Source organism: Rhinichthys klamathensis, unplaced genomic scaffold (assembly GCF_029890125.1).
Source record: "Rhinichthys klamathensis goyatoka isolate OS25496 unplaced genomic scaffold, OSU_Roscu_1.1 h1tg000032l_1, whole genome shotgun sequence".
Lineage (NCBI taxonomy): Eukaryota > Metazoa > Chordata > Actinopteri > Cypriniformes > Leuciscidae > Rhinichthys > Rhinichthys klamathensis.
Window position 1 is genome coordinate 2,297,441 of NW_026606581.1, and position 24,313 is coordinate 2,321,753.

At 37.4% G+C, this 24,313-nt stretch overlaps 1 protein-coding gene across 1 annotated transcript in view; it reads left to right on the plus strand.

Annotated features, from left to right (window-relative positions):
• The first annotated feature begins 1,611 nt into the window (after nt 1-1,611).
• slc24a4a (solute carrier family 24 member 4a) overlaps nt 1,612-24,313 on the plus strand; it is a 65,863-nt gene continuing 43,161 nt past the window's right edge. The window contains exons 1-2 of the mRNA XM_056245543.1: nt 1,612-2,288; nt 12,090-12,200. Of these exons, the coding sequence (XP_056101518.1) occupies nt 2,111-2,288; nt 12,090-12,200 (289 nt within the window). The 5' untranslated portion in view covers nt 1,612-2,110. The remainder of the gene's footprint in view (nt 2,289-12,089; nt 12,201-24,313) is intronic.

Below are 24,313 nucleotides of genomic sequence, written 5' to 3' on the forward strand. Positions count from 1 at the left end.
AGATAGGTTATTAGGTCAAAGCCCAGGTTGCATTAAAAATGGAATAGGAGGTTTGAAGTGAACAAGATAAGTCTGAGAAACATCAGCTAATATTGAGGCTGAGGACTTTTTCCATTGCAGACATATCATTTGGGACATATTGTTTGTTGACTTGAGTATGGGTTGCAAATGGTAATTGTCTTCTTTTTTCTTTTTTTTTTCAATATATCTAACTTGGATATGCAGAGAACAAATTCCGAGTATGGATTACCATACTTGGACTTTACATCACTTCACTGTTCACTATATGTTTCTAATATATCCATATACGTTTCATTTGTTTGGGCGTATTTTTTCACTGCACACCATTTGGTTGTGAAAATATAACCATTACCAATTCTGTGCTTTTTCACCCAGTGAATTTAATTTTAGGCATTATGATTTAACATATGCACTGTTTTCTTGAAATTACAGTTCTCCCTTTTTGTGACTAGATAAATAAAATAAAATCATATTGAGAACTGACTTACACCGGACATTTTCTAAAACTATACATCATTCAAACAGGGGACAAAAATAGCATTTTTTCCTTTAAAAGTACAACCATTGCATCCTGCGGTCACATGCATTACTAAGTTTATGAACCACTTTTTTGTAATTGTAGGGCCTCACACATAAGAACCCATGAAAAAGCTTGGAAAAAATGTTGCTCAGCCATTCGTCATGATGTAAGCTGCTTTATACCTTAGTCTGTCAAAGTGACTCACCAAGGATTAATTTATGACAGTTTAGTGTTTTCACAGTATTGCTATATGTAGTAAATACTGTAATATACAGGTATTTAAATATTAAATACCAGTACTGATATTAAATATTAGTAATCTTTTTGGTAATTGATTAAAACACTGAATGGAAATTTTTTAATAGGCCTACATTTTTGTTTTTTGAAATGGTCGATGATTAACATTATTGAGATGTATGCAGATCTTGTATGAAGATCTCAAACTTGAACTGATAATATAATATAAATAATTTTTTACTTACAGTGTGAATATACAGTATATCATTAAAAGTCACTTATATGCTCTCCAAATAATTTATTTGACCAAAATACAGTTAAACATAAACAATGTGAAATATTATTACTATTTAAATAATTGTTTTATATTTTAGCATATTTTAATAACATGTTTTTTTTTAATGTAACATCTTTAATGTTTTTAATGTCACTTGTGGTTAATTTAATGCATCCTTGCTAAGTAAAATAATACAATTATTTAAAAAATAATCTGATCTCAATCATTTGAGTGGTAGGCCTGATGTACATCACAAGAAAATAACATATTGCATTATATAATTAAGGCAAACTTAGTGCTGAAAATTGCTACCTTTAAAGAAAAATGTTCCATTGACACAAGATTCACAAAATAAAATGATCATTACTGATTTTAGAATTGATATAATTCATTAGTGTGATAGTAGGCTATTTTACGTATGATTTTAGAATGACCTTCAGTTGCTTTATCAAATAGCCTACACAATTTGTATGGTAGAAGCCATGCCTTTTCCAAGGATTATAGTAGTCAGTGTAGTAGGCTCACAGTGCATACGTCATCAGTATCACGTGAACGCGCGTAACAGTCCCTCACATGTAGAAGTCGGCAGCTGCATGAGAGAGGGAGATGAAACCTCAACTTGAGAGCACGGACCCAAAAGATGTTTACTGACACGGTTCTTATATATTTCATGAAATAACAGTAGACCTATACCTAGCTCGCCGTGAATGGTTCTTATGCCAAAGAAAATGTTTTAGTCATATTATCACCAGACAACTGTGAAGCCCGGCTGCATACCGTCCAGTGATTAATTTCAGCTGATTATAATTAGCGTTTTTCAAGCAATAGGACACAATTCTCAAGCGGGTTGCTTTAATAATACAACATCAGAACGAGCGCGTGGAGGCACCTGGGACGGAATCTCTCGCATGCACGCCGCCGCGCGCTCCTGCCACACTGAACACGGGAACGGGATCCGCGCGCTGGACATGAGGAGGACCTCATCCCGAGCCTGATTTCCTGCGGTCCCGGCCATCTGTGTGGCTTCGACTCGGAGGAGAAATTACTCTTACAAAATGACACAGCCTCAGACGACCACGGACCTGGAGCAGAGCTGCAGTATGTCAAAAAAGAACATGATCTCCAAAATTTTTAAAGTTCGCAAAAGGAGAGAAATGCTGTTAGTGCAGGTGTGCTTCATCTGCAGCGTCCTGTTATTGGCTTGGTGTATGTCGGCGTTGCTCACAAAAACGGGTAAGTGATTGTCCCTATATGGTTTGGTGATATTATACATCGCTAATTATGAGGTTCATTATCGTATAATGTATTATTAATTCGCCGATACAAGGTAGCAGTACATGCTTGTCCTTTTTGGGACGTCAGACGTTGAATTATTAACAGGCGAGCATCATTTTCTCTCAGAATTCAAATGATTACACAAAGACGGTTGGAAGCATCATCCGTTATTCTGTTGGATAGCCTATTTGTATATTTTGTCGGTTGGTATACTGTAGTTAGGCTTACGTTATATTCTCATTTGTGTGTTTTAAGTCTAACGAAATGAGACAAACAACGCTGATTTCAAGCCGTTTCATTTCCAAAATGTCATTTTCACATATAGTTTTTGTTTCTGTTCGTCTGTAAGTAACGGTATGATAAAAATAAATGAATGCACCGTTTCATATCATTCGACGACTAACGTTAGCTGCCATTTCAAGCTGTCAGAGTTTGAATCGAGTCTCAAACGCTTAGATGGGCGGGTCAGTATTTTGAAGGGCGGAGTCAACGTCACAGCCATATCTGTGACTAAAATTGCTTAAGATTACTTTCATTAATGTAGTATTACTTGATTTTCTTGAATGTTACATTGAATTGATTGCTTGGTGTACTTTCATGAGTATTACATTTCATTGAATGTACTGTAGTAGAACATCTCTTGTAATCTTTCATCAAAATAACTTCCCCTCCCTCTTGCAGCAACATCTCTTCTCTGATGACGTGTTTACTGGCGTGAGGGCGGGATCAACCTGTCACTCACACGAGATTGCACCAATAGCAAACCAAAACGATGGACAAAATCAAGTCCTGTCCTACATTTTTTTATTTTTCAAGAATCAGTTTCACTTGTATATACTTTACAATAAGGAAAAAGTCTATCGTTCGCAACTTCTGTTTCATGCTGACTTAAAGAATGTATTCCAGAACGTACTTCGTTGCTATTTGCCTGACACTTATGTTCTAACAACAACCATGTAAATAATTTACTCTTGTTGCAAAAAAAAAGTACAATTTACCTAGGGAACAACTTTCTTGGTATATTTTAGCTCTTTAAAGCAGTCACGAAACAGAAGTAGCGACAGATTTTTTTCTTTTATATTGTCATGTACATGTGACTAATGGGATATCAAAAAAAGAAAAAAAATGTAGGGTGGGGACTTGGTTTTATCTATCGTTCATAGGCACTGATTTATGTTTCTGCCAGTGGATGCCCGCACTCCATGTCCTATATCCTCCCACCACCCAAGGGATGTAAACGCACGTATTTCATTCTTTTATTTAGGTACTTGCAAGTGCAAATGCATTAACAACCAAATATAAACACCATCTTTATTCACATCCGTTTCCATCAGCAAATGATTACTGGGCTTTGCAAGGTGAGACAACAAATATGTTACCAATCCCCCTTAAACATTTTAAACATTATGCTCATTATTACGCAATAATTAATTATACTTGGTGTGTTAGCTTTTCAAGAGTACTGTCTTTTTCTCTGTGCTATGGTGTGCTTGATGTATTCCTTACACAAGTTACTCGTGTGTCACGAAGAGAAAGACACGGACTGAAAATACATAAACCAACCAAACAAAAACGGATATTCTTTCCATAAGTGTTGCGGGTCGCTCTCTCACTGATATACCTGATGATTTTTGGAGTTAATTACTTAAAATACAATTTATCATTGTGCAAAAAACAAAACCGAAAGCACAAGCTTTTGTGTCAGGTTGTAATATTAAAGGGTTAGTTCACCCAAAAATGGAAATTCTGTCAATAATTACTCACCCTCATGTTGTTCTAACCCTGGCCTGTAAGTGACTACAGTGGCTCAACCATAAGTTTATCAAGCGACAAGAATACTTTTTGTGTGCAAAATTAACGACTTTAGTTCACGTAGTGTAACAGCGCAGCGCTTCTGTGTTGTACAGTACGTCAGAATGTAGGCTCACTATTGGCCGACGCTGGTCTTGTGTGATGCTTGTGACGTACTATGCACAGTATCCAAACTAGGGATGGGCATTTTTCAAAAATATTGCATTCGAATATTCGGGCTCATAAAAATCGAATATTCGTTTATTTAAATAACGTTTAACTAAAAAGACGTTATTTTTTTAAGTTTTCTTTTAAGTTTTCGTCACCATTTCTGAACAAGCTTATGATTAGCAATATACACAACAAGCTTAAAATATATCTTAAGGTTTTCTTTTAGTTGAAACATTAAACAATACGAGTAAACTACAAATATAAAGAACAAAAGCATTTAAGCTCAAGCAGGCTAATGGAAAAAAACGCTAATAAAGCAGACCGCGCCAGTTATCGTACAGAAAGAGTCAGAATATCGTTATCGTGTTTATATTGTTTTACGTTCATGTTGAGAAAACAATAATATCCACATGCTCGAGTGAGAGAACGCGCTGCGCTGACACTCTGACAGACGTTGCAGAGACCAAGATAACGGTGTTCTAAGTGAAGTTTCTAACAGTCTCCCTCAACGAAATTTAAAGGAAGCATATGTCTCAAAATCATTTAGCTAAGTTAAGTTATCATCTTTCTCAGATCATTTGAATAGAAGCAATCACAATAGAAGCAATCACACCTTGCTTCTATTAATTGCTGCTCCAACAGAAAACATCTGAGTTAAAAACCTCGAAATCAACTACATGGTCTCATAGAAAACCTTTTTACCTGACTTTTTGTGTATGTAACCTATCTGCAAGATTATAAAGTCAATGGCAAAGGGAGTTAATTGATCCAACAGAAAACCCCTGCCTTAAAAGCCTCAATTGTAGTCCTGACATTATTTACGTAATGTAGCTTCATCACCATGTAACACACTTGCATAATGGCTGCCTGCTGGCTACTTTGGCTCGTTCTCAAATAGTTATAAGGCCAGGAAGAGTTTATCACTTTGCTTGAGGAAAGGTTTTTTTTTTTTTCTCTCTTCGCTCTAAGGCCGTGTGGCCACTAAAGCGTTTTTAGCCAGCTGAAAACGCTAGACGCTCTGCTGAAAACGCCTAGCTGTGGGCGCTTGAGAGCGTTTTGGGAGCGCAGTGTTTTTTCAGTTGAGACACTTCGTTGCTATGATACAGAATATCCGCAGCACAGTTTACTTGTAACTGATTTCGCAGATAATTTGTTTCATACTAAAAATTAAATTTTCATCCATTTTGTTCGGTTAGCTCTGCTGGTTGATGTCCTTGTACAGAAAGAATGTTGTGACATTTGGTCGGTGTGGTATTTGTCTCGCCCCTCCTACACTGTGATTGGACGGCTGGGTAAAAAGTGACAGTGATGAGCGCTGCGTTTTACCCAAAGTTTAACATTCTTCAACCTGTAAAAAACGCTGAGCGCTTCAGCACTTCAGCGAAAAAAAAAAAAAAAAACTCAGCACCTCGTCTCATGGCATTCAAAAATGCAAAAATGCGGCGCTCCCATTGAAAACAATTGAAAAAATACGCCAGCCGCGTGAAAAAAAACGCTTTAGTGGCCTTTAGTTTAACTATTTGTTTATTGAACTGTTATGAAATCATTGCCTCGGTTTAATTCGTGATGGTATTCCGGAAACCAGCACTCTGGTGGGATGTTTCTTAACTGTATAATATATTATAAATAAATGCGCGGGCCTCAACAGCGCAACTTTGTTTACCGTCAGTAGGCCTACATTAGGTAGGCCTATATTATTATCAACTATAGGCTATCAATCGGCACTTACATTAAATGAAATAAAATCAGAATCATCCTCGCGTCTTTGGTGATTCCCTAGTTATATATATATTTTTTAATATATAATTTTTTTTTTAATCAGGGCATTTTGTCCTGTTGGGCAAGTACAATCCTCTTTCACTTGTTCCTTCAAAAAAAACACACGTGTCCCGTTCGAGCCCAGGCATGCGTTTTCCTTGTTTGGTTTTAATCTTTAATCTTTGGTTTTAATTATAATCTTGCAGGTTTTCCCTGAAGAGAATTACGTTGTTGTAAAAGAGTGATGCACGTTCATTACGTTTTACCGTGATGAGAGTTCCGTGTCTTTTATCAAACTTAACACATTTTAATGATTTATCAGTCATCCACCCTCGATTAATTGGAATGTTGTGTTTTATTACTTGGCCCGCCCGACCCGCGGATTATGATCCAACAATACGGTTTTAGAATGAACACAGGCCGGGAACCCGCAACATAACCGTCACGGTGGGGAAAGTGTATCTGAGCATGTGACTGTCTGTCCGAGTTTTGTCGAGAGCCGGAGGCGGCACGAAATTTGACGGAGGCGGGAGCCTCGTAGTTCTCTATGCAGGAAAAACCCTGTTATATTGGATTCATGCATTCGGTCTTAAAGACTATGTAGTGTTTTAAAGTTTAACTCTGGATTTAATTACTATTTTGACAACTGGTTGTTTAATGCAATATTGTGTGCAAATAGATAAGTCCATAGGCTTGTTCCAGTCTGGATATTCTCGATAGTACATCTCAAAATTGTGAAGATCGCAAATCAGATTGGGGACCGTGATTGTTTGTTAAAAGTTTACCAATACTAGTTTGGGGGATTTAAGCTCTTTACATCTGGCAACCACAAACATCAATGTTAGTTAGGACTTGTTACCAATGCAAGCTGACCAAATGTCAAATAAAAAATCGTTCTCAGGATAAATAACGAGCGAGCCAATATGGTGACGATTATTTTGAATTAATCAAGCGAAGCAGATATCATTATCGTGATTAAAATATGATTAATCGTACAGCCCTCCCTGTCGTACAAGCACATCTCAGACACAAATGATTTCTCATTACAGGGGATTTTTGTATCACGCTTTTCCACTTACTCGCATTGTCTACAAAGTGTACAGCATTGCCCGTCTGGCTGAGAAATACTAGTGGGTGCGGTTGAGTTTAATTACGGCAAAATTACAAGCAGCTTAAGGGATTACCTGCACATGATATTGTAATGATGAGGTTGCTGAATATGTGCTTTCTGCTTAATGGCTCTCCGAATACTGGCATATCTGATGAGCCTGTCAGGAGTCCATCTGCTGTGCACTCCTGCTGTCATTACTCCTGCTTCCCAATTCTCATTCCTGTTCTTTTGCATCTTCTCATTTACCTCCATCGATAACTAAAGAAGTTAGTGCCGGCTGAAAATGCTGGTTAATGAACTTTATGGCTGTTGAGTTTATTATCCTGTCCTCCTGTGACAGTTTGTTACACAACTTTACTGGAACTTTTTTTTATGCTTCTCATAAGCTGTAAGTGGGTCATTCTGTTCCTGAATATTTTGACAGGTTTTGCTGCAGTAGATTTCAGCATGTGGATTTTTTTTCAGTGTCTATCTGGCTGCAACTAATGTACGGTAGCAAGTATTTATAGAATCAAGAGATAAAATATCTTTTTTGTATTTAAAGAAATAGGTCACCCGAAAAGGAAAGTTGTCATCACCCTCATCAAAAACACTATTTTGGTAAAACATATTTTCTTTAATAAAGTTCAATACATTTTTTTTTTTTTGCACTTTTCAGGGGAATTGTTATATAAAAGTCTTGTTATATAGTTTTTTGTATATTAAACTGGGATCGGAAATAATTTAAAGGGGTGGTTGATTATGATTTAATTTTTCTAACTTTAGTTAGTGTGTAATGTTGCTGTTTGAGCATAAACAGGGTAATAGGGACTACACAAGGTTCTTCTCGGGTTAGTGACATCACAAACCCTAAAATTTACATAAACCTTGCCCTCGGGAACACACGACAAAGGCCAATGTGCTGAGTCCACGAGAAGAGGAAGAGTTGTTGTAGTAGAGCACATTTGTGAGTCTGCTCAAGATGTCGCATCTGTCTTTTCACATTTATTGCAATACAGTACATAACACAAATGCAATAGCATGCCACTCTGTAGGCATCTTACAACGGTTCCCACGCGATCGATTTATAGATTATCATGATTCATGACAGAATATGCTAAGCAATGACTTGAAGATAGTTAACTCCACATCAGCTTCATAAATTCATCAACTAACCATTCAGAAACTTCCTGTTGCATTCTACATGTTGTCACCACTTCTTGAGTCTCTCTATCATTGTCCGACTCCGGTTTGAACATAAAAGGCAGAATGGTTTCTGACATTTTAGTGCGTGTCTGCAAGCTGTTAAGGACACGAGCTGTTGTAGCTCCGCCCTCTGTGTCGAGAGCAGCAGCTCATTTGCATTCAAAGGGACATGCACAAAACGATGTGTTTTTGCTCACTCTCAAAAAGAGACAATTTTAACATGCTATAAAATTTTTGTATTTTGAACTAAAACTTCACATACAGATTCTGTGGACGTCAGACACTTATCTTGTAAAAAGGGGCATAATACTTTAACATTTTAAAATTTAACAATTTAAAATGAACATTTCACCCTTTACGCAACACAGTAACAGTTTTCACTTTGAGTTAGACATGACAAAAGTAAAATGTAGAGCCCGACCGATATGGATTTTTGGGGGCCGATGCCGATATTAGGGAGTAAAAAAAGCCCGATACCGATATATCGGCCGATATTATTTATGTGTATATTATAATACAGTAGCAATATTATTTATGTGTATTATAGTACAGTATACCAGTCAAAAGTTTGGACACTTTCCTATTGGTGTGTACAAACTTTTGATGGGTACTTTACACAGTAGCTATAAACAGAATAAATATATTTTATAAACACGTTTTGCAATGATCACTCAAATGTGGTAATCAAACACTTGTGACACAGATGACACTGTAATGGAGGCAGGGGGAATGATAGAATGAGAATTATACAGCTGAGCTGTAACCAAACTAGTTTGCATTGCATGTTATATTATATTATATTCTAAATACTGTTGCATAATCTTCACTAACGACGACTTTGTCTTTTAATTTAGTCATAACTTGTATCAATAAATATATAAAAAGTGTCACTGACAAAACCTTATTATCTTCTATTTTTACTCTTAATTCCTCTAATCTCTACCAGTGGAGGAAGAACTCAGATCTATTTACTAAAGTAAAATTAAAAATATCATAATGAAAACGTTTTTAATTACATATGTACAGTACTTTTATACTATTTTAAATAATTAGTAAGCAAAATGTACTAAACGTGAAACTAGGCTACTCTTAATGCAAAATGGCCCTATATAAAGTGTTATAATTATATACATTTTTGGAATATTGCTTGATGTTGTAGCGTTATAGGCAGAATGAGCTTTAACACTGTGTCTACACCGGACGCGGCCATTACTGCTCGCGTCGCAACAGCTGTTTACCCGAGACAAAGCAGAATCAGTTTACTGTCTTAGATCGCTCGCGCCACGCATTTTAATCAATGTTTCATCAACCAATTGCCTTAATAAATAAGAAGTAGGCCTAAATATAGCAGACAATATAATCAGGACTTCTCAGCTGCGCGCTTGCAATAGTCACAAGCTCACACAATAGAAACGTGAGAGAGGCTTGTAGCAGAGAAATCAATTCTGTGAATTACACTGCGCAAATCACAAGTAGGCTACTACCCACCGGATGAAGAAGGGTTGGCTCTCAGTCTCCACAGGCTACATAAAATATTCATTTTATTTTATTTTTCGTGTTCGCATTTATGAGGAAAAAACAATGTTACAGACGCGACAGTTCAGCACTACGGACGTGAGCGCTCTGAAAGCGGCACTAAAATATGCTTTGAAACTTTCACATAGACATCAAACAGAAAGCACAAAACCTTTCGTTTCAAAGTGAATTTCGTTTTGTATTAATTGTATCTTAATTTTAATCAATGTTTCATCAGCCATTTGCCTGGATTTAATTTATAAGAAGTAAATTTAGCAGACGATAGATAATCTCGACACGGAGGCGCCTGCGGGTGAACTGGAGCTCGTCTCATGAACCGAAACTCGAAATTGAAATATATCTATATTGAAATGTCTACTTTTAAACAGAACAATTCAAAACGAAAGCCAGACAGACTCATGTAATCGTATGAAATGTGCATTTCTCTCTGGCGCGCGCTCACTGAAGATCGCGAGTCAGCATCGTCAACTTCATCTTTGGCTGACACTGACTGAAAACACTTGTTTATTAATAAACAATTAAAATGTCTCCTTGCTATATTTGTTGTATTCATAATCATTACTTTTGCCAGTTCTTGTGACAGCTTTTAGGTGCTTTATTGGCAGCGCCACCCTTACATGAATCACCCGCATTTTTTTAAATATTCATTTATCGGCCATTATAAATGCCGATACCGATAGTTAGGAAAATGCCTAAAATCGGCCGATAATATTGGCCCGCCGATATATCGGTCGGGCTCTAGTAAAATGTCAAGAACTACTTCTACATTTGTAATTGGACTTATTGAAACTGATGGTTTGAGAGTCATTTTTGGACCGATTTATTAATGGAGTTAGCTAACCTGTCATTTATTCTCCCTCATGTGTACCAAGCCATAATTTCATTGATCTTTAAAACGCAAATTAAGGTATTTTAATGAAATTTGATATGTCCCTCCATTGTTTACTCCACGCAACTACCACTTTGTCGCTCCAAAAAGTTCATAGAGATCATAAAACGAATCCATATGAATTGAGCTGTTTAGTCAACATTTTCTGAAGAGACACAATTGCTCTATATGATTGAATATTTAATTTAGGCTTTTATTCACATAAACATTCATCAATGCACACATCTGATATAAAAAAAAACGGAAGCTCAAGCATGTTCGCTTGACTTGCAAGAGCCAATGAGGTTTGTTCTTGCGCGTGAAGCAGGTTCGGTCGACCTTCTGTTTATGTTTGCTGCTCAATGTTTATATGTAAATAAAAGCCATCATATAAAGCTAAACAATACAAATTATCAGACCGCATTGGGGAAAGAATCCAGGCGTTCAAGAAGTGTCTATGCTATTGAATGTCAGGAAAATCCTCAAAAATAGAACAGATTGCCAACTCGAATTATGGCTACAGCTGCCTAGTCATTCTGTTGGATAATTTGTCATGCTATACAGAAAATGTAACCACACATTTTAATATTTTTGTTGAATTTTAGTTTTTGGGTGAATTTTTTTTTTTTTTAAATAATATAAATAAACATAATGTGTTCAGTGATTAACAGCTGTAATGCTAACTGTCCAATAAATATGCCCCACTAATTGTGTGCTATGCTTAGTTTCATAACAAGATAAATGTGATTATCCTGTTTTTTGGACCTCATTGCATATCCTCATGGAAAAGTGATGTGCTGAAGCATAGACATACAGACACAAAATCCTAATTCAAGCTCTGGCTGTTAGTACAGTATGCATGGCTGAATCTTCACACCAATTTTTTTTCTTTTCTTTTTTTTTCTTCAGATTTTCCCAAAATAAATACCCCCGGTGCTGCTAACCATAATACAATGCACATCCTGTAGGAACATTGATTAAAACAGAAAGCCTGGCAGATCAAGGCCACAGTATCACACACCGAACCCCAAACCGACAAGTAATTTAGCTAATTAGCTCCAAGTTGTTAACCATTCTTTGAGTATTTGGGTCGATGATATCAAATGTAATGCAAGGTGACATACAAACATATAAAATTATTCAGTGACATTTAAGTGATATTTAAACAATATTTGACTGTTTAAATGAACACTTTTACAGAAATATATTAGGTTAACAAAATACTAACATTAATTTTATTTTATCATTTATATTTTGTACAATACATGTAAGGCCTAAGTTTCTATATCTACAGATAATTCTGAATATTTTATGTAATGAGATACATCTTCATACACAGGTCATGGGCTGGTGCTACAGGAGGGTTTTGCTGCTCAAAGAGATCACTTGGGCCGAAGGCTTATGGCCATAGCGGGAGACAATGAGACTGAGGAGAACTGCACAAAACCAGGTAATGCATATGTCACTGAATAGTATGCAGTGTTTCCCACAGGATTTTGTGAGACTGTGGTGGGCAGTCCTTGGTCCCTCTAGGGGGGGTTTGCGGGCAAGACAATATTGTAAAGTTAAGTAAAATTAATCAATCTGACAACAATGCACGTACTTCAGAAAATATAACGAATAAAGAAGGCATAACTACTAATTACAATAGTATTTTCATGTTTTTCACAGTCAGTAATTCATACTGTAACATTCGTTTGTTCGTTGTGTCAAGTTGCAGTTTGTTTGAAATGACAAACCTGTTCACCCGAAGGAAAACTCGACGAAGTGCTATTAGAAGACGTCCTGTCATAGCTTTTTGGTACATAACGGCTACCGTAGTTGCAAAACGCATTTGAAAAAGCGAGGCGCTGGAGAGCACAATTCGTTTGAATGCAAAATACAATTTCACCGCTAGATGGGAGAAATTCCTACACATGTCATGAATGTCTTTAACATCCACCCTGACCGATGGCATCACCTTGCGGAAGACCGGGCAGCTTGGCGGTCTGCTGTGACAGAGGGCACGACTCTTTCCTGCCATGCTTACACCAGTTTTTGCACAAAGACGGCAGGTTACTGTACGTTCACACCGCTGCCGACTTGAGCTTCCAAAGTCATTCATTTTCAATGGAAGCTGGCTTCTCTCAGCTGCAAGGAGCGTCAAAGCATTGTCGCGTTTTGAGCGTCAATCAGAAAGTTGAAAGAAGCTCAACTTTATGGTAATGAGCTATGACGCGGTTCAGCAGTAAGCAGCGGCAAAACACCAGCAGGATAGGCATTAGTGATGCGCGGGTCGATACCTAATCGTCATAATATTCATGTAAAACGGCATTCACATACAAAAAATGTGTTGGCGCACCACCGCCAGTGCTACTCCGCCACCGCTGTGGAGATTTACAACTACGGTGGAGTGGTTGTCGAGTTTACTGGCACAGCCCTATATAGTATACAACAGTATATTGTACAAAGTATATAGCAAAGCTATATTTGTTTATTATAATTTGTTTTTTTTATAAACCATTGGCTGTCATGAGGCCATAATAACATTTTAATGACAAATTCAATTTGTACCACTGTAGTTGAGGTCAAGAAAAATATTCATGACCGTTATAATGGCCTCATGACAGCCAATGTCAAAACCAACCACCTGACAGTTTATTGTAATGTTAACCCACAAAGCTAAGTGGTTTCTATAGTTTGATAATTAATCTGCTATGTCATGTTATGACATATTTATGACAATTTATGTTGTCTTGGTAAAGTTGTCATTACCAAGACACTGACAGGTTATGGTGTATTGGTTTGTCAAGCTGTCATAACAAAGACATCTCAAACAATGTCATTTGCATAAAAAATGTCATAATTGAGTGAATGACACTTAATGACAGTTGTTATAAACATGCATAAAACCTCTTTCATATTCATGACATGTCATGTCATGATTATGAAGGTGTCATGTCAGTCTTATGCACACCCCTTCAAGTAAAGTGTTACCTTAAAAACTACCTGAAATGACAGAAAAAAATCTTTGGAATTTTTTTTATTTTGAAGCGTAATTTGATTTAGTTTCCATCGTGTCCCATTAGACTTCATGGGGAGGGCGGGGTTTATGACCTATACTGGGACCAATCACCTGGGGGCGATCGAGAGGATTTGGCTTCACTTTTCAGGACTTGTGCGGCACGCTTGGCAGAGTAATCCTCTAGATGTATATGGAGACAGAACTTCTTGAACCTTTTCGTTGCAGCAGGGTTGAATTGTTAGAATTAATCAATGAGTTATCACCGCCGTTACAACACGTAACGGAGCGCTGTCCCCAACACTGCAGGTGCTAATTTCTCTTCGATTTTATGTCAATGCTTGTATACCAAAATATGCATACTTACTGAATAGCTCAATCATTTTTATTGTTTCACAATCTGAGTAAATTTTATATTTTATTTTTTGGCTCAGCAGTCATTTATCATCTATTCGTTGTAGCCAATAAATTCAAATTTGTAACCATAGCGGGTACACGCATCGCCTACGCTAAGCTACTGCACCTTGTCGTAGTTTTAGATGGTGCAACATGTGTAAATATTCAACGGTAAGAGCTTACACCCAACTTTTTTACGTCCGGCTGGTGCAATTGGCCCCTTGTTACCAGAAATGCACTATGCATTATCAATCGCTCTTTACACTGAATGTGATCAAATCAGAATCGTCCTTGCGTTTCATTGCTTCCTTGGGTATTATATAGAAGTTGTAATCAGGCTACTTGTTTGGTCGGGCAAGTAAAATTCTTTCACTATGGCGGGCCGCTACAGTCTAGTTCATAACTAGAAAAAAGGGCATTATTCATACCAGTATTTCCCATTTTAGTGATTTTCTTAGTTCATACTGAGAAAAGACATTGTCATTGCAGAGCTTGCTAAACGTAAAAAAAGTCCCCATATCCCCCATGAGTTTGGGAATACATTGAAATTTCTCCAACCACTTCTGTTACTATTCTGAGATCAAGTCTTAGGGGTAAATTGTAGCATTTCACAATATGTTTTTCAGATCTGCTGTCACAGGACACGCACGAATGACAATTCAAATCCTTGATTTAATGCTATGCTGCCCTATGAGTTGCCAGCTATGCCAGGACGCGATACATTTAACTTGTTACTGGAATCTTATTGCATGTCGACACAGAAGCGACACGACTACAGGATGCAAAAAAAATCTATAAAAAATCAGTCAATCAGGTGAATGTGAACGGGCTCTCTGATAGGGCTCTCACTCGCAACGAATTAACAAGTACAATTAAAATTGCGAATTAAAATTCATAAATATTACAGCATTTTAACATTATTATAAAAAAATGTAACTGAACCAGCTTTGTCATAGACTACACTTAAGTTCACATTGAGTTCATAGTCCGAACGTTCTTCAAGTCTGATTAGGACACAGTGTTAGAAAATAAATGTATTCCACATAATGAAATTTCAATGTCTGTGATTTATTTTTTGCGTCCCTTGACGCACACTTTGGGAAATGCTATTTGCTTCACATATCATCCCCTTTTGTCTATTGTCAAAGATATTGACAAGGCAATGCTGATAAATGCATAAATCTTGAACAAAATGTAATATATGCATTAGAACGTCAATGGAATGGGGCCTGGTCCTGACAAGTTATTGAAATGAATTGTTCCAACAGTAAATTGAGCTGCCCTGACTGGAAATCTTTATCGCTCGTAGCAGCTTTGTGGAAAGACAAAAGAATTGTAAAAGAACATTTGCCATTTAGGAGAAAAATGGATCTGTGGCTTTGCGTTGCGTGTTCTATAAATGGAAGCAATAAGGATATTTTTAGATGTTTGTCCCCTCGACATTGCTGTGACCATAGGAGATGCTAGGGAAGATGAGACCAGATCTTCGGATATATCTTGGGAATTCTGGCATCTCTGCCCCAGGGCTCTCTCATTAAGCGGATTTTATTTTGTCGGATGCCACAGTTTGGTGTGTGTGTGACCCTGCATGCACTGCATCGTGAGATTCTGGAACGTTTCAGGGGTTGTCTCTATTAGAGTTGTGAGCTGAGTAAGTTTGTCATTGTGGGCTGATGGAATCTGCCCTTTCGATTTGTTCTCTGTCTGTAATGAATGTTTCAATGTCTTGGGGGGTGTGGAACAGCACAGCTCTCATGCACATTTGCTCAGCGGTATGCCATGCGCCGTTGTCAAACCCTGACATAGTGGATCTTCGCCTCGCTGCTCCCAGCCAGAATGTGAGCGAGCGGTGATCTGAGGTCTTTGCCAGCTACATAAGGGAGAATTTATGAATGCATTTACAGGTTTTTTTTAAGAATTGATGCAGTTAGCGGTTCTAAGCCGCTGAAAAATATGCCTTGTTTTTTCCAAAACTCCCTCCTACAAAGATACCCTTGAGACCGTTGTAATCTGAGATGAAGCAGGAAAGCATTACATCATCTTGATGTTGTCAAATTAATCAAAAGCAACATTAGCAAAATAGAGCCTTGCACGACAAACTAAAAGACAACTGCTTATGAAGCTAAATATACGCTTAACTTGACTGATTCAGCTACTACTTTCTCATTCTCACTACATTCCCTCTTTATAGGATGGCCTACACAATGTTTGATGGGCAGAAAACGCATCAGACTTCTGATGGGTTAAGACATTGGTTCTCAACATTTTTGACTCCAAGGCTCCCCATTGTCCACAACAATATTCAAGAGCCTTCAACTAATTAAAATTAGTTTCAGAATTCTCAACTTTATAAAACCCAGCCTTTTGGGTGGCTTTCACGACTAATTCAGCAATATCTATCTGGTGATAAAGGTATTTTCCGAACGCCATTCCTTTTGCAGAATGGCTCACTATGGTAAAAATGCTGATGTTTCTGTACAGCTCTTGAGTCTTAGGCCGTTTTTACACTGAGCACGTTTGCAGCAGTCCGAGCGCGATTGTTCCCAGCGCTGGTCTGGTTTCCCTCTTAACTTGATTTTCTCGAACCCTCGAGCATTTGCGTTCATCTTACGTCATCACAAACCGGTTACTTTTTTCTTCCTGAACAAGTGCGCACCCGAGTCCCTGTTGCCTTTACATTCACGCAAGTCACTGCACAGTTCAAGTGCAACCGAACTCGGACCACCTCCTCCAGGTAGTCTCGGGTTCGGGACCTCCGTGCGCTCCCAGGTCCACATTACAGCTTTCACATTAGCAATTTTTCATATGAACATCTGATGTTTTCCTCAAACCATTGTTCATTCCTTGCTGTAGACATCAACACAGTGCCCACGCATACCTTTGGCTATAATTGAAAAAAGGTGAATAAGTTCATTAATGCAGTTTCTCTTGAGAGGTTTAGTGTCTGCCCTCATATTACCATTAAGGGGTTTCACAAAATATCAGTATATTATACTCACTGTGTAAAACATTTGACAGTTCACCACAATATTGTTCTGGCCAATAATAACCTACTCACAGAAGAAAAGTTGACATAACAGCCATAACACTCCAGCCAGAGTTTCTAGCTTTGTGACATTTAGAAGCAGGTAAATGTGAAATCGATGATACCGTAATAATCAATGTGCAAAGTGGCGGCGCTTTCAAATACTGATACAGCAATCTCTGTGAAAGCTTGCACAGACTACACTTAAGCAATTTGTTTAATGTCTTGCAACTTTGTGGTCAGAATTTTCATCCATCTAAAAGTAATGAGTAGCAATTATTTCATAGGAATTTCTGTAAACAGTCCTGACTATAGAGAATATCAAGTTTACTTGATACTAAGTGCCTCTCAAATATCTTTTAAGGATTTTATGCCATGCACCTTGCACGCTTTGGCGAATCAAGTGTTTGTTTGCTTCCTCTGAAGAGCTCATTGTAGCAGCTTTAGTACTTGGTAAACACTCCTTCCTAGCAGACTGATTAAAATCAATTGCACACTGATTTATGGAAGTTGCATAGCAGTCAGCCAATCAAATTGGAGCTGGCCAGTTCTTGCCATTTCTGCATGCAATATGCATACAGTCTCTAAGCTGTCCATGGACACTTTCTGAAGCTGAGACTATAGGGTAGGTTGTCATCAATAAGCTTATGTTTCTCTTTTTAATAAACCATAGGTTCCTTCATTGTCAGTTTATGTGAAGTTGATTTATAATTTGATGTGATTAGGGCATCATACCAATGTCTTCAGCTCAAGAACGACATGAAACATGGGTGTCTGGGGGGGTATTAAAAAGTATTAAAAGTTGATAAAAATCAATTTAGAGAAAATTAAGGCCCTTAAAACGTCTTAAATGCCATTTTCCAAGGTATTAAATATTGTATCTTTTCGTTATGTATATTTGTCCAAAAAGGTTGTATGCTAAAGTTTGCCTGAATTTAATCGTTTCGGCGAAAAGTGGGCTGTGTAGTTTATTTATGGAATCCCGCTAGATATGACGTCATCTGTTACCGCGCTCACTGACTGACTGCACTGCTGCGTGATAGCGCATTATGTCCCTTTACGCACGGGTGTTAAACAACATCGTTGACTAATGGGGAAATGCAATATACACAACAAGCTTACATTTACATCTTAAGGTTTTCTTTTATTCAAAAAATGTAAAGAACAGAAGCATTTAAGCTCAAGCAGTGCAAACAGGGTCCGAAATTAACACCCGCCAAGCGCCAAATGCGGGTAGTTTTTCCGTTTGGCGAGTAAATCTCAAAAGGCTATCCGTACCACTGGCGGGTGAATGTTCATACCAAAATAGTAATGTAATAAAATGTTTATTACAATTGCATTTTGTAATGTTATAAACTATCTGGCATGAGGGCTCGGATTTGTTGTGTTTGCCAGTAGGGATTAGGGGTGGGGGAAAAAATCGATTCTTAGATGCATCGCGATGCGGATGTGGACGATTCTGAATCGATTCACAATAGTCAAAAATCGATTTTCAAAAAAAAAAAAAAAATTTTTAGATATATATTTATAATAACGTAATATTGACGGAACGCGAAAGACGGAACTCTGAAGCGCGGAAGTGCAGTGGCCGCACCGTCTGTGGCGTGCACATAACAGACGCGGACGCGATGGCTGAGCGCCAAATCCAAACACCCTCCTCGTTAAAAGCTGACGTGTGGAAATATTTTGGCTTCTGAAGTTGAAGGGGGAAAGGAGCTGGACAAGAGCCACACTAGTTGTAAGCTTTGTAGAGTAAAACTAAAATATTTCGGAAACAAGACAGAGGAGGAAAAACACTCGGCTGTAACGTTACCGGTCGTTGTTATATTATTAATTTACTACAAATATGCTGCTGCTAGTTCAGACACCCCTAGTAGGGATGGGAATTGAACTGCTGCGCGTGTGACAGGGCGCAACTGAAGAACGAGCAGAGAGAGCCCCGGTCGCGCGCGCGCACTCTTTCTCTTCGGTTCAGAGACAGGCGAAAGCATAGACATAATAAATACATAGACGCCCTATTGGCCGCTGGAGCGTACGTCAACGGCGCCGCCATGTTGGGGATGGCAACTTTCCCATACCTGTCATACCGGGAATTGAGAAAAATGCATGTTTTGTGCGCTGTTTGGGGCTGTACACATCGCCACACAATTGAAAACAGCTTTCGAGGAATTACCTTTCACAAGCAAGACTGAACGTTTGTTTTTGGTTGTATTTGGTCATGATTTAATTAGTAATAGTAACGTTCAGAGGATAAATTTAAAAATACTACTGTTATTGTGTCACGAAATGTAGTTTAAATAGTTTTTCAGTCGACAATGTAGTTGTTTAAAGCTCAAATATGTGGTTTGTTTATAAAGATAGCGCCTATTTAAAAATTTGATCTGACGTTTTCGGAGTTGTAAGATGCGCTCAGCGCTCGTCTACCCCGCCTGGAACAGCCGTACCTCGGCCAGTGCTTTTGAAGTTTTGCCGCTGACTCGGATGTCTGTAGTCTAGTGGTTAAACATGAGATATAATTCGTCTTGTGTATATCTAACGGGCGATCTTTGGTCTCATTAATCTATAAATGGTTCCCTGGCAAATCGTTTTGGCTGAGGGCAAAGTGAAGTTTCATAACTTTATATTTAGGCTATTTTAACATTGTATCCTGCTGTATGTTTGACTGAAGCTACTTCTGTTATAATGGCTATAACTGATCAATAAAACTGAAATTTAACAAAAAGAGTTAAATATTAAAGTCACTATTTAACTTATTTTTTATTGTGTATATTCTGTAATTGATATTTCTTTTTCTATTGCTATTATTATAGTATTATTAATAAACTATGCTATTATCAATATTTTTATGATTGTATTATTGTACTTATGATATTACATAATTATACTAATCATTACTATTTTATTTGCTGTATACTATTTGTTTATTTTATTGACTAAACTATTTACTATTACTTCTCACTTTATGTTATATATACTATTTGCATTGCACTGTAGTTGTACCATAACGTATTATTATAAAGGATCCATCAGTTATCTTTGTTATTGCTAAAATCTGGTCAATCACAGAAAATGCTTTTTCCACAATAAGAAAACTTAAATTATATCTCTGTATGGGGGTCTTCACCATTCTTATCCAAGAATAAAAAGCCAGATACATGACAAGCCTGAGCTTTGACCATTCTTTATTAAAAAAAATATTTTACTAGTCTAACTATCGAGATTTTAAATAACTAGAGATGGAACTTTTTGTACACCACATACAAACCACTGTAATCGGTTGATAAATGTAAAAACAGTTTGTTTTTATCCAGAAAAAACGCAGCTCCCCCGTTTACTTACATTTGATTACAGTGCAGTCTTGCCCTCAGCAAAATGGCGGACCCGTTGACGTATCGCAGCAACGTTCCAAAGCGGCCAATAGGGCGTCTATGTATTTATTATGTCTATGGGCGAAAGTATAAACAAGGCTTCACCGTCTCCTAAGCGCTGTCTTGCTCTCTCTCCCTGGCACATATTAATCAAAATAAATCGACACGATGGTAAAAGGTCGGAAGACCATAGTTTCATGTGGAGCATTCAGATTTTTTTTTTTTTTTAATTACCACTGGGTGTGAATTGTGCTAAAATACCTTATCTTCTCTGAAAAGCGTTCCGCACATTCAGCTGACATAAACCACACTTTAAATAAACGAAAAAAACTATCCAGTGATTAAATGTTTTCTGTGTTGACACAAATCTTGTGGGATGTCCTAGCTGCCGGGATAATCATCACACAACGCGTACACATCCGATAATGACACGTCCAATTCGCGAACTAATGACTCCTTTGAACCGATTCATTTTAATGAATGGTTAAAACAACTGATATTTCCAGTCCTTCAGTTACTGATCGGATCAGTCAAGAGTAAATGGAGTAAAAAAATAAGCTGAGTAAAACAAAAACAAAAATTGAAATAATTATGATATATTATTATTGCAAATATTTTATTAAATATACAATTAATACATTTCATTTGTACAGAACTATTTTCATAGGCACCACCACAAAAAATCGATAAAAATGGAAAATAATAGACCAGAAATATAAATGACGACAAAAAGTTTAAATATACCTAACCTAGGCCTATATATAGATTAATGTATATGTGACACAAAAAGGCTGTTTATTATTTTGGCCGGTAAAAAATATGCTTGGCTGGTGGATTTTTTCATCTACCAGTCCCCGTGGCAGGTGAGCCAAAAAGTTAATTTCGGACCCTGATTGCAAACGTAGGTATACACTCGAGTCAGCATAATATTTATCTTGTTTATATTGTTTCACTTTCATGTTGAGAAAAACGATAATATCCACATGCTCGAGTAGAAAACGCGCTGCGCTGACAGATGTTGCAGGGACACAGAGACGGATAACGAAGTTTCTAACAGCACTTTGCGTTTTCTGTTATTAAACCTGTCTTCCTTAATGAAACTTAAAGGAAGCATATGTCTCAATCATTTTGCTATCAGTTAAGTTATCTCGCTCACTCGGGTCCAGCTGAGTTTACCTGCAGTCGTGAATGCAGTGATGAACAGCTGTCTTTCCTCATTCGACTGATGTTTGGATTTCATGTTATTTCTCATTGTGGTGGTGATATTATAACTCCGTATCATTAATTAATTTGATTAAAAGTAATTCCATTTTGTAAGATCATTTAGTAAGAGAATTTTCATCCAAGTTAGTAATTCCAAACTTTGTGAGGCTGATGACGACATTATGTGATCAAATACAGTCAACACGCTACAAAGCGCCACCCAGTGCATTTAATTATAACTGCGAGTTAGTGCTTGGGATTTATCATGGATTCACAGCATTTACAGCCAGCAAAGCAACGTAGTAAAATTTGAATAGTATTTAATTTTTTCGAATAATAATTAGATCGAACATTCGTGCACACCACTAATGAGTAATGACACTCTGCTCAGGTGCATCAAATCAAGCACTCAGTGGTAATCACAGGTAAACTGAATGACCAGTCAGGTGTTTGTCATGAGATGTGTAGCCTACCACAAAAGAGCTATGGTTTGCACTTTGCAGACAGTTTTAAGAGTTGATGTTATAAATACGCCTTTTGAATATACTTTGAACTCATTGGGTCTCATTCATGAAACATTCGTAAATATGCGAGTGATTTGCGCGTAAAGAGACCTTCCCGAAAACTCTTCTCCTGATTCACAAATACTTCGTAAACGTCAGATGTGATAGTGAAGTGTGTGTGTGTTAATGAATTCCAATCCGTCGTAAATGGGATGCGCGTGCACGTTCATTCTCAATTACCATAAATCCCGCCCATTAAATCCGACTGACAACTATATATGGGCATCATATTATGACATGAAAGCGAATGAAACAAAAAAATTCTCAGATGCAGAAATTGAAGTTTTATTATCAGAAGTTCATTCAAAACGGCACATTTTATTTTCAAGCGTACATAGTGGTGTATCGGGTCCTAAAAAAAAGGAAGCTTGGCAGCATATTACAGATGCAGTTAATGGAGTTTCATCTGTTAATCGAACAATCCCAGAAGTGAGAAGAAAATGGTTCGACATTAAGCTTGAGAGCAAAAAAACGAATTAGTTCACTTCGGAAAAATAGTATTCAAACTGGAGAAGGACCACCATCGCAGATGCTATTACTGGCTATCATAATAAGAAAAACCGTATGTAATTACTATATATAATATTTTTTCAAAATGCTGTGCAAATATGTACCCGATTAAGGTGTATTAAAATGCAGCCTTATTAATGAGAAAAACGTTCGGGTGTTAAGCGCACTATTTGCGCGTGGCTGGGAGCAGGTGTAGATTTTTTTCGTACCAACTAACATTTGGAAAATACGAACATTTTAATGAATCCGAAAATTTACACCAGAACCACTTTACACACGATTTACACAAAAATTCGTTCTGCTCGTGTTTCATGAATGAGACATATTGTCCCTTTAGCTCGGAGAGGTTTATTTTCACTCTTCAATAAGTTTTGTCAATTGTTTTGTTTATTGGTCTAATTCTGGTTTCTGGTTAATAAACCTTGGTTTCTGGGGTAGTCACTCAATTAATTATCTTGTGCTTCATTCACACCCTTCTGAATTATGTTGCATTAAGGAGTTATCACAAACTAGGACTGTTTAGTTGTGCTATCTTACAATCAATATATAAAAAGGTGTCGCCGATGTAATGGTTAAAACTTGAAGTGGCGATGAGGTCTTAATGTATGAAAGGGGTCTTCAAAAAGGTCTTAAAAGGTATTACATTTAATTCCATGATTCCTGTATACCCTGAACTAATAAAAACACGCAAACAGCATTCTCAAGGGAGAACAGCACTTATTACTGTTCTTTCTGCATTTATGTTCAGAATTCAAACATGCTCAATTCAATCTATAGCTGTAAAAAGAAGATATTTTTCTTGTTCTTGTGATTTTGGTAACCGGAGAATCGCACTGAAGAGGCGTTCACATAGGCAAACATGCAGGTGCTTTGATGAGAGCGTCCTCCATTATGTTTATGCTCCTCAGAAGCTGCTCAAATCAATAAGTAATCCAAAAGAGAGAGAGCGCTCAGACAGTCTGGGTCGGATGCCAGCTTGATGACTGAAAATTGAATGAGCAGAATGCTCCTGTGCCTGTAGAGGGGTTATTTTAGGAACTTGCAAACGATTTGATCAATCTTTTCCAGTCTGTGAAAAATGTAAGGAAAAAGGGTAGAATGTGTTGTGCTTTGTGTGTGCACTTTTAAGATGTGACTACTGCAAGCTCAGGCACTGACATAGGTTAATACACTGAGATATGCTGCATAACTGTAAAGCTGTTGAATAAAGAAAACATTCTTTTACAGCGGGAGGCTTGTCAGATAGAGATGGGGCTAGAGGCGGCATTGTATTTCATCCAAAATTAATGGTGCTCTTTCCGGATTGCTCCTGTTCATGAACTACGCTGTTTATTCAGAAAAAGACTCGGAACTATTTGACATTTGAATGCTTACAGACCTTGACTGGTGTAATTCTGCTTTCAAATCAAGCAGTAAATAAGTCTTAGGTTGTGCTCTGGGTTGTAATCACTGGCAGTAACCAGACACACTATCCACAGTTAAACATGAAATGGCATT